At 42.7% G+C, this 13,630-nt stretch overlaps 1 protein-coding gene across 1 annotated transcript in view; it reads right to left on the reverse strand.

Moving 5' to 3' along the window:
- The window catches only part of LOC110490931 (carboxypeptidase A6-like), a 40,954-nt gene extending 34,640 nt beyond the window's left edge, over positions 1-6,314 (reverse strand). Inside the window, exon 1 of the mRNA XM_036943874.1 lies at positions 5,860-6,314. Within this exon, the coding sequence (XP_036799769.1) occupies positions 5,860-5,975 (116 nt within the window). The 5' untranslated portion in view covers positions 5,976-6,314. The remainder of the gene's footprint in view (positions 1-5,859) is intronic.
- Between the last annotated feature and the right edge of the window lie 7,316 nt (positions 6,315-13,630).

Genomic DNA, 13,630 nt, shown 5'->3' on the forward strand with positions numbered 1-13,630 from the left:
AAATGAAAGAAACAATGTTTAGCAGGCAGTAGGTTGCATAAAGCCTGTCTTGAGCATTTGTCTATAATGTAGGTTGTCATCGAAATTTCAGTAAATATCCTCACTGCATCCTCACCTTAGCCAAATACATTTAAACTCAGTTTTTCACAATTCCGGGCATTTAATCCTAGTAAAAGTTCCCTGTCTTAGGTCAGTTAGGATCACCACTTTATTTTAAGAATGTGAAATGTCAGAATAATAGTAGAGAGAATGATTTATTTCAGCTTTAAGGTACCACTTTCATCTGTACAGACAATAGTACGCAAGTGTCACGACTTCTCCCGAAGTCGGTTCCTCTCCTTCCTCTCCTTGTTTGGCGGTCGACGTCACCGGTCTTCTAGCCATCGCCGATCCATTTTTCATGTTCCATTTATTTTGTCTGATTGTCACACTCACCTGGTTTCAATTCCCTAATTAAATGTTGTACATGTTCCCTCTGTTTCCCCCATGTCCTTGTCGTGAATTGTTCATTGTAAGTACGTGTGCCTTTTGTGACTGGTGCGAGGCGGGTTTTATGCCCATGTAACTGATGTGAAACGGCTAGCTTAGTTAGCGTTGCGCGCTAAATAGCATTTCAATCGGTGACGTCACTTGCTCTGAGACCTTGAAGTAGTGGTTCCCCTTGCTCTGCAAGGGCCGCGGCTTTTGTGGAGCGATGGGTAACGATGCTTCGTGGGTGACTGTTGTTGATGTGTGCAGAGGGTCCCTGGTTCGCGCCCGGGTATGGGCGAGGGGACGGTCTAAAACTATACTGTTACACCCATGTGTTTTGTTATTTTTACAAGCCGGGAGTTATGTGCATTAAACGGCTCCGGCCATTTACCAAGTTTCTGCTCTCCTGCGTTTGACTGCCACCAGTTACTCACCCCTTGACAGCAAGTATAAACACCATGGGACCAAGCAGCCATCACACCGATCAGGAAGGAGACGTGTATCCTAGAGATTAACATTGGTGCAAAAAGTGCATATCAATCCCAGAACAACAGCAAAGGACCTTGTGGAGATGCTGGAAGAAAGAGGTACAAAAGTATCTATATCCACAGTAAAAACGAGTCCTATATCCACATAACCTGAAGGGCCGCTCAGCAAGGAAGACGCCACTGCTCCAAAACCACCATAAAGCCAGACTACAGTTTGCAACTGCACATGGGTACAAAGAGCATACTTTTTGGAGAAATGTCCTCTGGTCTGATGAAACAAAAATAGAACTGTTTGGCGATAATGACCATCGTTATGTTTGGAGGAAAAAAGGGGGAGGCTTGCAAGCAGAAGAACACCATCCCAACCGTGAAGCACGGGGGTGGCAGCATCATGTTGTGTGGGTGCTTTGCTGCAGGAGGGACTGGTGCACTTCACAAAATAGATGGTATCGTAAGGAAGTAAAATTATGTGGATATATTGAAGCAACATCTCAAGACATCAGTCAGAAAGTTAAAGCTTGGTCGCAAATGGGTCTTCCAAATGGACAATGACCCCAAGCATACTTCCAAAGTTGTGGCAAAATGGCTTAAGGACAACAAAGTCAAGGTAATGGAGTGGCCAACACAAAGCCCTGACCTCAATCCTATAGAAAATGTGTAGGCAGAACTTAAAAAGTGTGTGGGAACAAGGAGTCCTACAAACCAGACTCAGTTACACCAGCTCTGTCAGGAGGAATGGGCCAACATTCACCCAACTTATTGTGGGAAGCAAAATTCACCCAACAATTTAAAGGCAATGCTACCAAATACTAATTGAGTATGTAAACTTCTGACCCACTAGGAATGTGATGAAAGAAGTAAAATCTGAAATAAATCATTCTATCTACTATTATTCTGACATTTTACATTCTAGAAAATAAAGTGGTGATCCTAACTGGCCTATAACAGGGAATTCTTACTAGGATCAAATGTCAGGAATTGTGAAAAACTGAGTTTAAATGTATTTGGCTAAGGTGTATGTAAACTTCCGACTTCAACTGTAGATGGGAGGGGTTGAATGGAGCTGAAGGTTGGGACTAATAACAAATAATAACAAGATAACTAATGTTAAACATACTTTATCCGTAAAACGTATATGGGTTACGAACTTTGTGAAAGACCACAGTTTGAAAGATATGGAAAATGGAAATCAAACTGGATGGACATCAGAAATAGATTGGAGAGGTTGAGGTTAGAGGAAGGACAGGAAAAAAAAAAAAAAAAAGAACTATTGTACAATAAACTGTGTCCATAAAATGTTTATAGTATGTATTAGAGGCCTAAGCGTTGTTGTTCACTAGCTTACTCCAATTAGGGGAGAGGTGGTAGGGTTAGAAACTAATCATGGAAAATATATATTTTTTAAAGATATATATGTATGTATATGTGTGTATATATGTTTATGAATGAAAATATATACACTACCGTTCAAAAGTTTGGGGTTTAAAGTTTGTCCATTAAAATAACATCAAATTGATCAGAAATACAGTGTAGACATTGTTATTGTTGTAAATGGATATTGTAGTTGGAAACGGGTAGGCCAGTTGAGAACAAGTTCTCATTTACAACTGCGACCTGGCCAAGATAAAACAAAGCAGTGCGACAAAAACAACACAGAGATACACATAAACAAATGTACAGTCAATAACACAATAGAAAATAAAAATGGAAAAATCTATGTACAGTGTGTGCAAATGTAGGGAGGTAGGCAATAAATAGGCCATTGAGGCAAAATAATTACAATTTAGCATTAACATTGGAGTGATGGATGTGCAGATGATGTTGTGCAAGTAGAGATACTGGGGTGCAAAAGAGGGTAAGTAATAATATGGGGATGAGGTAGTTCGGTTGAGATGTGTCTGTTACTTGAACTTGAAGCATTTATTTGAGCTGCAATTTCTGAGGCTGGTAACTCTAATGAACTTGTCCTCTGCAGCAGAGGTAACTCTGGGTCTTCCTTCCTTGTGGCGGTCCTCATGAGAGCCAGTTTCATCAACTTTCAAAGTTCTTAAATTGTTCAAGCATTGACTGACTTTCATGTCTTAAAATAATGATGGACTGTTGTTTCTCTTTGCTTATTTGAGCTGTTTTTGCCATAATCTGGACTTGGTCTTTTACCAAATCGGGCTATCTTCTGTATACCTTGACACAACACAACTGATTGGCTCAAACGCATTAAGAGAGAAAGAAATTCCCCAAATTAACTTTTAACAAGGCACACCTGTTAATTGAAATGCATTCCAGGTGACTACCTCATGAAGCTGGTTGAGAGAATGCCAAGAATGTGCAAAGCTGTCATCAAGGCAAAGGGTGGCAACTTTGAAGAATCTCAAATATAAAATATATTTTGATTTGTTTAACACTTTTTTGGTTACTACACAATTCCATATGTATTATTTCGTAGTTTTTATGTCTTCACTATTATTCTACAATGTAGAAAATAGTCAAAATAAAGAGTATGTGTGTCAACTTTTGACTTGTACCGTACATGTTCATTATGTCGTTCTCAAAATCGGTTGTAGACAAATCCGTTTTCATGTTAAATCTATAGGTTTAACAAATGTTTAAATTATCATCAATTAAGAGCAGTCGGATTAAGTAATAGTAAAATGTATATTCAGAAAGAAGAGAATCATATCAAAAGTAACGTGAGCATTGCATTGTGAAAGGCAATGAAGCTATACTCTAAGAACATGTATTGCATTGTGAAAGGTAATGAAGTTATACTCTATGAACATGTATTGCATTGTGAAAGGTAATGAAGTTATACTCTAAGAACATGTATTGCATTGTGAAAGGTAATGACGCTATACTCTATGAACATGTATTGCATTGTGAAAGGTAATGAAGTTATACTCTATGAACATGTATTGCAATGTGAAAGATGAATTTCTAGCTGAAACCCTGATTAAGTTTGGTGGAAAAAGTGACTGTGTGATTTTGTGTGTTGTACTTTGTCAATTGAAAATGTGCTTAGAGTTTTGAAACAACTTTTGATTTCCTGTTTTTGAGTTTTTTGTACTAACAGTTCTACCACACAGAATTGCACCAAAGCGCTAAAAAAAGTAACACCACCTCTGTCTCTTTTTCTATTGCTCTCTAACATTTTATTTTCCTTTCTCTATGTACTCCATCACTCCCTTTCTCTCACTCCATGGCACCATCTCTCTAGTTCTGTATCTCACTCCCTATAGCTCTCTCTCTGCCCCTCACTATGTATCCCTTTCCCTATCACGTTTTCCCTTTTCAACCCCGTCTTTCACACTCTGACATGGGATGTTGTGTCCCCCCCTAAACAAAGGTGGCCCAGGGCCGCTTACAGGGATACGAGAGAGGGGGAGAGAGAGAGGGAACAAAGGGGCATCACACCCCACTCCAGCGACCACAAGAAATGCCACCAACAGCCTGGCCCCAAGGCAACAGGCAGTCTCAATGCCTCTCATGTTAGAGCAAGGACTTAAAGGCCCTTTATCGAGGGCAAATTACCTTCCATAACGAACTTGAAAACTGTGTAAATCATGCAACTTCAAATACATTATTTAATTTCAGTTTTTTCTAAACTCATGCATTCTGTTTCTGAAACAATAGATAGTAACTTCCTCTTTTGTTTCCCTTTAAAACATTATTAATTGCATTTTAAATAATGACTTCTTAGACTTCTTAGAGCTACAATGACATCATGTGACAAAGTGCACCCCATAGAATTCAAAACAATCCACCAAGGCTGCAGTCTAGTTCTTCTCCAGAAAAGTTTTTTTTACCATCACACAAATTGACCCATCCTTTCTTTGCCATAGCGATCCCCATGGATTATAGATTCTCTGTCAAAACGCTGGCACTGCCTTCTCAGTGTGTCTTCAAAGCCCGTTGAGTGCCGGCAACGTGTCTTTCTAAGTTAATGATAATTACCAAAACTAAACTTAAGTAATCACAAAGATTTAACAACAATAGAGAACATTTAGTTATTTAGCCTAAAGGCTCATTGTGTAATCTGAACTAAGTGGGACAATGCCCACCATAAAGTATTCTGAACTGAACAGAGCTATGTCCATGTTGGGACTGTTTTCTTGCCCTGGCTTTCCTACCTTGTTAAAGTGGGGATCGTCTGTGCTCAGCAGCTGGGGATTGGGTGGAGCACAGGGGCTTTGGAACAGGTCCAGGGTGCAGGGGAGAGAGGGGGGTTGGGGGTGCGGAAGGCAGGCAGGCAGGGGGAATGCAGGATGGGGTCCCACTGTGCCCCAAAAATTACCCTAAAAGTTCCCCAAAATCATGCCTATAGCAGAGCACTCAAACCGACTGAGAGTACCCCAAAACGGTCCCTTTTTTCCCTGACCCAAAGTGCCCCAGGGGTGCCCAAAACCTGCCCCAATGTGGCCCTTTGTGTGCCACATGCCCCCTGACAGGACATCAACACAGCCAGGTTCACTGCTGAGGTTCTCTGTCCCAAAATATTACTGTTTCTCAATGTCCCAGTTTGCCTTATTTGTCTGCTATCAGGCATCTTTTCACAGAAATAGTTTTAGTCCCATATGTCTTGAACACACAACTAAGTAGACACAATATGTTATGTCTCCAGCAGGGAATAGTTCTCCAGCAGGCAATATGAGAAAAAAAAATGGGTCATACAGTTGCTTTGAACAATCCATCTCTTTTCAACAGGAGATGAGAGGAAGTGATAAACTATTTTGATAATCTGATAGTTTGGTTTCAGTAGGCCTAAGATACAGACCATTCCTTGTATGTTTTCATCCTTCTATTTTACTTCATAGGGGTTCAACTTCAAGTCTTCAACATGAATGAGAGCTCTTAGGACTCAATTTACTAACACAGTCACAAGGAATGAATGAGAATCCTCACTTACCCTGCATAGCGGTTGTTGTAGAGGTACGCATCAATGGGACATAGCACGTTACTGAGGATAACCACACAGCCCCAAAAGACTGAGCCGTGAACTGCGCATCTAAAGTCCACTGCCATCCTGAGCGAATATTAATAACGACAGAGGACAGCCCCACTTCTCGCCCTCGAAGATGATTTCTCTGCAGGCTTCGATCAACTTCGTACAGTATAAGAATAGAAACTGAGGGTTAAAAATAAGGATGGGCCGCTCGTCATCAGGTTTGCTGATGGAGTCTCATGGGTCGTTGGTGCGTTCTGCGCGCTGTCAATTGCACAGAAGTGCCGCGGAGGTGCGAAAGTCGGTTAATTAACTGGCAACGGGGAGCAATTTATCCACCTCTTTGAAGCCCTGGTGGGAATTATAAATCCCGTTCTTTTTTAAATGTGCAGGATCTGAGTCACGTGACCTGGTGTGTGTCAGAGATGTTGGTAACAGGATCCCTGTCCCGTTTGGATATGGGGAGACGATGGGCTCGCACCGGATTACCGCGAATTAATACCGAAGCGAGGTATTTAAATCGATAGCATAGTTTACTTACACCGTGAACAGGACCATATGCCTCTTGCATAATAGAGTGGCTGGCATAGAATAACTCTAACAAAAATATACTATTGAGGACTTTGGATAAACTTTGAAGAACAGACTGTAGCCTACATTTTAGATATAAATTGTTCATCAGTTTTAGTATGCAACTATTTTGACAGCATGTATATCCTTTTGCTTGTTTATAACGCACACTTAAGGTGATCATCTCCATCTGTCCTCTCTATACTCTGTAAAACAAACATTTTTGGAAAATAAAAACGAATCCACTCTGTATGCTCAGTGTTTGTTGAGCTGCTGCACACTGAAATAGACCCTCATTTAGACTATAATCTCCAGAAGATTTATCAGATGAACCACATACAGATCTGTGGGGTTTCAATTACAGACTGGAATGGGATAATGGAATTGTCCCCAGCCTTGAGTTCAATAGAGGTGTGTGTCATTTAATCAGTCAACCAGTCAGTCAGTGTGTGCCCCAGACTATGGGTAATAGAAGCCAGACAGTAGAGATAACAGGGACGAGAACAGATGCAGTCTCCCCAAACTCTCTGATAGATCTATAAATACTAAACTCAGCAAAAAAAGAAAGGACCCTGTCTTTCAAAAATAATTCGTAAAAATCGAAATAATTTCACAGATCTTCATTGTAAAGGGTTTAAACACTGTTTCCCATGCTTGTTCAATGAACCATAAACAATTAATGAACATGCACCTGTGGAACGGTTGTTAAGACACTAACAGCTTACAGACGGTAAGCAGTTATGAATTTATGAAGTTATGAAAACTTAGGACACTAAAAAGTCTTTTTCTACTGAAAAACACCAAAAGAAAGATGCCCAGGATCCCTGCTCATCTGCATGAACGTGCCTTAGGCACGCTGCAAGGAGGCATGAGGACTGCAGATGTGTCCAGGGCAATAAATTGCAATGTCCGTACTGTGAGACGCCTAAGACAGTGCTACAGGGAGACAGAACGGAGAGCTGACCGTCCTCGCAGTGGCAGACCACGTGTAACAACACCTGCACAGGATCGGTACATCCAAACATCACACCTGCGGGACAGGTACAGGATGGCAACAACAACTGCCCGAGTTACACCAGGAACGCACAATCCCTCCATCAGTGCTCAGACTGTCCACAATAGGCTGAGAGAGGCTGGACTGAAGGTTTGTAGGACTGTTGTAAGGCAGATCCTCACCAGACATCACCGGCAACAACGTCGCCTATGTGCACAAACCCACCGTCTCTGGACCAGACAGGACGGGCAAAAAGTGCTCTTCACTGACGAGTCGTGGTTTTGTCTCACCAGGGGTGATGGTCGATTCGCGTTTATCGTCAAAGGAATGAGCGTTACACCGAGGCCTGTACTCTGGAGCGGGATCGATTTGGAGGTGGAGGGTCCGTCATGGTCTGGGGTGGTGTGTCACAGCATCATCGAACTGAGCTTGTTGGAGGGATTGTGCATTCCTGGTGTAACTCGGGCAGTTGTTGTTGCAATCCTGTACCTGTCCCTCAGGTGTGATGTTAGGATGTACTGATCCTGTGCAGGTGTTGTTACACTCGACAACCACTGTGATTATTATTATTTGACCCTGCTGGTCATCTATGAACATTTGAACATCTTGGCCATGTTCTGTTATAATCTCCACCCAGCACAGCCAGAAGAGGACTGGCCACCCCTCATAGCCTGCTTCCTAGGTTCTGGCCTTTCTAGGGAGTTTTTCCTAGCCACCGTGCTTCTACACCTGCATTGCTTGCTGTTTGGGGTTTTAGGCTGGGTTTCTGTACATCACTTTGTGACATCAGCTGATGTAAGAAGGGTTTTATAAATACATTTGATTTGATTGTTGTCATTGCAGGCAATCTCAATGCTGTGCGTTACAGGGAAGACATCCTCCTCCCTCATGTGGTACCCTTCCTGCAGGCTCATCCTGACATGACCCTCCAGCATGAAGAATACTGCTCATTCTGTGCGTGATTTCCTGCAAGACAGGAATGTCAGTGTTCTGCCATGGCCAGCGAAGAGCCCGGATCTCAATCCCATTGAACATGTCTGGGACCTGTTGGATCAGAGGGTGAGGGCTAGGGCCATTCCCCCCAGAAATGTCCGGGAACTTGCAGGTGCCTTGGTGGATGTCACTAACGTCGTCAGGGAAATGACCGGACCAAGGTGCGGCGTGGTGAGCGTACATTTTTCTTTATTGAGAATGTTGCCAGCAAAACAAGAAACACCAAAAATGAACGTAAAGCTTACTAGGGCTATAGAGGCCACTAACACAGACAACCACCCACAACTAAGGTGGAAAAACAGGCTGCCTAAGTATGATTCCCAATCAGAGACAACGATGGACAGCTGCCTCTGATTGGGAACCACACTCGGCCAAACACACAGAAATATAAAACATAGAATGCCCACCCCACATCACACTGACCTAACCAAATAGAGAAATAAAATGGCTCTCTAAGTTCAGGGCGTGACAGTGGAAGAGTGGGGTAACATCTCAGCAAGAACTGGCAAATCTGGTGCAGTCCATGAGGAGGAGATGCACTGCAGTACATAATGCAGCTGGTGGCCACACCAGATACTGACTGTTACTTTTGATTTTGAACCCCCCTTTGTTCAGGGACACATTATTCAATTGATGTTAATCACATGTCTGTGGAACTTGTTCAGTTTATGTCTCAGTTGTTGAATCTTGTTATGTTCATACAAATATTTACACATGTTAAGTTTGCTGAAAATAAACTCAGTTGACAGTGAGAGGACATTTCTTTTTTTGCTGAGTTTAGATACTTGTGCATTCAATTCTACCACAAATTCACAGCTACCCATCAAATCTCTAGACAACCCAGTGAAGGTACAGTATATTGATAAAGTTCTGTCTGACCTGATGACTGGGGCATCTATCCCAACCTGCTGCTACTCCTTTGGCCTGTTTCCACCAGTAATCTATCACTGTGTGTATCGCTGTGTAGGCTAGGTGGCTCTCCCTGTTATTCCAGGCTTGGCGTGCCTTCGTTTGATCCTCTACTTATCACCCAGCGTTGTGATTAAACGTCTAAATCAACCGCCAGGCTTTTCCCTTTGTGATTGCATGGCAGCAGCACATATTTTGCATGCTTCCCTCCTATGTAAACACTGCGCCACCTGTTTTACACCCGTACAACACATTATTCCCCCAAAACAGACACGGACAGGAATGGTTCCCGCCCAGACAGTGAGCTGAAGGAGAGAGCAGGAGAGAACCTTTGTGCAAGTAGTAGAACAAGTACAGATGTATAATCTTAAATTGATCTCTCTGTTGTGGGATAATTTTTCCTGCAATTCAAGAAATTAAAAACTTGTTGTGTATTTGAGGTTTAAAAAGGCTTCTGAAGTTTGTAATTTCCATTTAGAAATGTCACACTTCGATTCTCCCTTACAAAAAATATATAAATTCCTAAAAAAAGAACAAATAACTATAATCCTCATAATAATTCACATTTTCTGTTGCCGGATTATTTTCCTGGTGTAGCAAACTGGCTCAAATTAAGATCCCACATCTGTATGGGCTCTCTACCAGAGGCATTTTCCTACTGTAATAATTATTTTGTGAGTGCATGGGTGGCAGAAGTTGGTGTCTGTATATATACATTTTAGTGTGCTAGTAAATTCTCCTATGGTATCTCAATTATATTTGGATACAACTAAAATCTACTTCCACTACACAGCTGGAAATAAAGTGATACCACAAGAGACCGTTTGGAGATGATGCCCCTGCCATCTTCAAGTATTCAGGGTCCCAAACTGGAACCAATTATCATGTGATCAATGGTGTGCTTGTTGTGAAATTTAATTGTTTTTCATACAATCATTCATAATTGGTAAGTCAGTCCATCTGATACCAATGTGAAGCGCTCTCTGCATTTCATCTGCATTTAATAGTCAATCTGCCAGCGGTCTATTTGAACAAAATCTGTCTGCCACATTCAGAGAGAAAAAGCACATTCATGAGAAACAGAGTTTTATAATTTTATCCTGCCAAAAGCACTGAATCTAAATGTTAGTTTGGACAGATATAAAAGGCAGATTGATGTTTATTATACTGACGTCCATCAAAAACACACACGTGAAATCGTCCTCCATTGGTGAATGTCACAGGCCCATTTAGTAAGCCAATATGGTCAATGCAGAGAGCCGTTGACATACCCATAGCCATTTTTAAAATAACATAAAACCCCCATTGAAGGTTTTGAGTACCTTGACAGCCACACATACTGTACAGTAGCATATTCATAAAACTCCAGCGGTACATATTAGTGTGTATATGTAATGTGCTGGGTTTGTGGGAGGACTAAAATATGTTGCGTATATGAAGACTGCATTGCTTGGTGGACTATGCAGACTGGCAATAAAACTGAGCTGTGACTTTTGAAACATAGGAACACAGTGTTCCGGCATACAGTTTAGCTCTACCTGTGGTTTGTGGAATAGGTGGAGGACACACTCACTCTGGGTCTCACAGAGCCCGAGTCTATACTATCTGGTACGGTTAAAAATGTCACTGCTGGCACTGGGGGCCAGTAAATTAGTGTTTTCTCTCTCAGGCAAACAGTATGTTGTGAGTGGAAGCGAGGGTGTGAATGAGTTCTTTGATAAGTCTCTGTTGGCCTGGGGCTGTGGGCATGCGCTGTAGGGGGCCTCTGGTCAGACTGACTCTGCTATGCTCTGTAGGGAACATCTGGTCAGACTGACTCTGCCATGCTCTGGGGGTGACTGCAGTTCTTTATGTCCAACCCCCCTGTTGCTCTGCTAGGTCAGAGATGACATCTGAGCTGGACTGTGAGTGCACATCTACAACCTTTGACCTTTTAGGGGGAGGGTTTTGTGTGTGTGTGTGGGTGGTTCTAGAGGGGGGGCCAGAAAAAAATCTGTCACGGTCATTATTGAAGGAGGAGTTTTTTATTTAACATTTATTTAACTAGTCAAGTCACTTAAGAACAAATTCTTATTTAAAATGACGGCCTACCCCGGCCAAACTCGGACGACGCTGGGCCAATTGTGCACCACCCTATGGGACTCCCAATCACAACCAGATGTGATACAGCCTGGATTCAAACCAGGGACTGTAGTGAAGTCTCTTGCACTGAGATGCAGTGTCTTTGACCGCTGTGCATCTAGGGAGCCCTAAAAGCAAGTCACGCCTAAATGTAACGTAATCCAATATACTGAGCCAATTTTCCTAAATCTCTCTTTGCAAACTGAATCATGGTGTTGGAGTCGTGCTTGGCCACACAGTCGTGGGTGAACAAGGAGTACAGGAGGAGACTTAGCACGCACCCCTGAGGGGCCCCAGTGTTGAGGATCAGCGTGGCAGATGTGTTGTTGCCTAACCTTTAAACCTGCACCAGGACATCAATAAGCTGCTCCCAAACATTTTAAACCAGCTTCAGGAAATGTAGTTTATCATAGGTTTAAAATGTTTGGGAGCAGCTTATTGATGTCCTGGTGCAGGTTTAAAATGTTTGGGAGCAGCTTATTGATGTCCTGGTGCAGGTTTAAAATGTTTGGGAGCAGCTTATTGATGTCCTGGTGCAGGTTTAAAATGTTTGGGAGCAGCTTATTGATGTCCTGGTGCAGGTTTAAAATGTTTGGGAGCAGCTTATTGATGTCCTGTACTCGTGCTCCTGGAGAGCACAACATTTTTTTGCTCCAGGGACTGAGACATTTCTCATCAATGAACTGCCCAATACAATGGCCGGAGAAGGGAATAGAGAAATCTACCCTTTCTTACCCCTCACACAATTTGCTGAACCTGCCACAGGTCCACGAGAAGCAGCATAGAGTACGCCCAGAGAGGGGGAAAGGAGCCGAAACTTGACGACGAAGCATAGTTGGGAGTTAGCACCTCCGTCACAGACACAGGCAGTCCCAGCAATGAAAGCGCAGGTAGATCAGGCACCAGTGCAGCGGAGCTGTTCCTTATGTCAATCTGCTCCAAACCTCCTGCAGTCACTTCCGTCCGCTTAGCAGCATACCGCTGCTTTCGGTTTCCACGACTAGTGACATGGGACCAGCGCTGATTGGAACACTCTTCTTGCTCTTCTCCGTCTACTTCACTACAGGATGGAGGAGGAAAAGCAGATGGAGATGACTTCCTTGGCAGGAAAGTTCCAGGTAGCACAGGCCATTCTGATAGGGAAAGATGACAAGGCTGGGAAACATCCACCAGGCCCGAGCGGCGTCCTACCACAGTTGGCCTAGCTAAGCAGCTGAATTTAGATGCCCTTTTGAGGGCCTAGAATATTCTCTAGACATTAGGGACATCAGAGTTGATGGGAAACACACTAGACTAGATCCAGAGATTCACTCTATGGTTAGTGAAGAGGTCCCACCCTGATACTGGATATAGAGATGTAGGGGATAGGCCTACATAACACCAACGCCTATGGGGAAAGACGACAGAGCTGCATTTGACAGAAAAAGAACATCTGCCATCCACAGCCTTCCATCTGCACACACACAATTAGTGTGTGTGCAGTGAAGAAGACATCTGTTAATAGAAACCAGTGTGTCTGTTACTGGTGCTAAAAATATGAAAGGGCAGCATAAAAGACTGAAGGTAGTTTAAAAAAGTGTCCGATGTTGAACTCAAAGGCACCTCACGGTTGCTCTTCATGGCTGTTAACCACAACCACAGTCCCACGGTCTCGTATTGTGTGTGATTTAGAAACTTAATATGAGGTTAGTGAGTGGGATGTGTGAGGGAAGAGGTCTGTCTACGCTGACATTGGGATGATAAGTACAAAAATAGATGTGGTTGAGGTTAGCTCGCCCAGGGTTGGTGTGATGTTGTCAAGAGCAACATGTTTAGAACTTCTACCACCATTCTGAGAATGATTCATCCTGCAACGGTAGCTATACCACACAACACCAAACACAGTGTGCTTGATTCCATTCGAGAACTAGCCAATGAAGTAGAAAGAGTGGGGAATGCTATCGACACTGCTTTGGAAGCATTAACTTCTGAACTCGTAGCTACACGCACCATGGTCTTACAAACTAGCAGTGGTGGAACAAGTATCCAATTGTCATACTTGAGTAAAAGTAAAGATACCTTAAAAGAAAATGACTTAAGTAAAAGGGAAAGTCACCCAATAAAATTCTAATTGAGTAAAGTATGTAAAATTATGTAATTGCTAAAATG

Source organism: Oncorhynchus mykiss, chromosome 15 (assembly GCF_013265735.2).
Source record: "Oncorhynchus mykiss isolate Arlee chromosome 15, USDA_OmykA_1.1, whole genome shotgun sequence".
Lineage (NCBI taxonomy): Eukaryota > Metazoa > Chordata > Actinopteri > Salmoniformes > Salmonidae > Oncorhynchus > Oncorhynchus mykiss.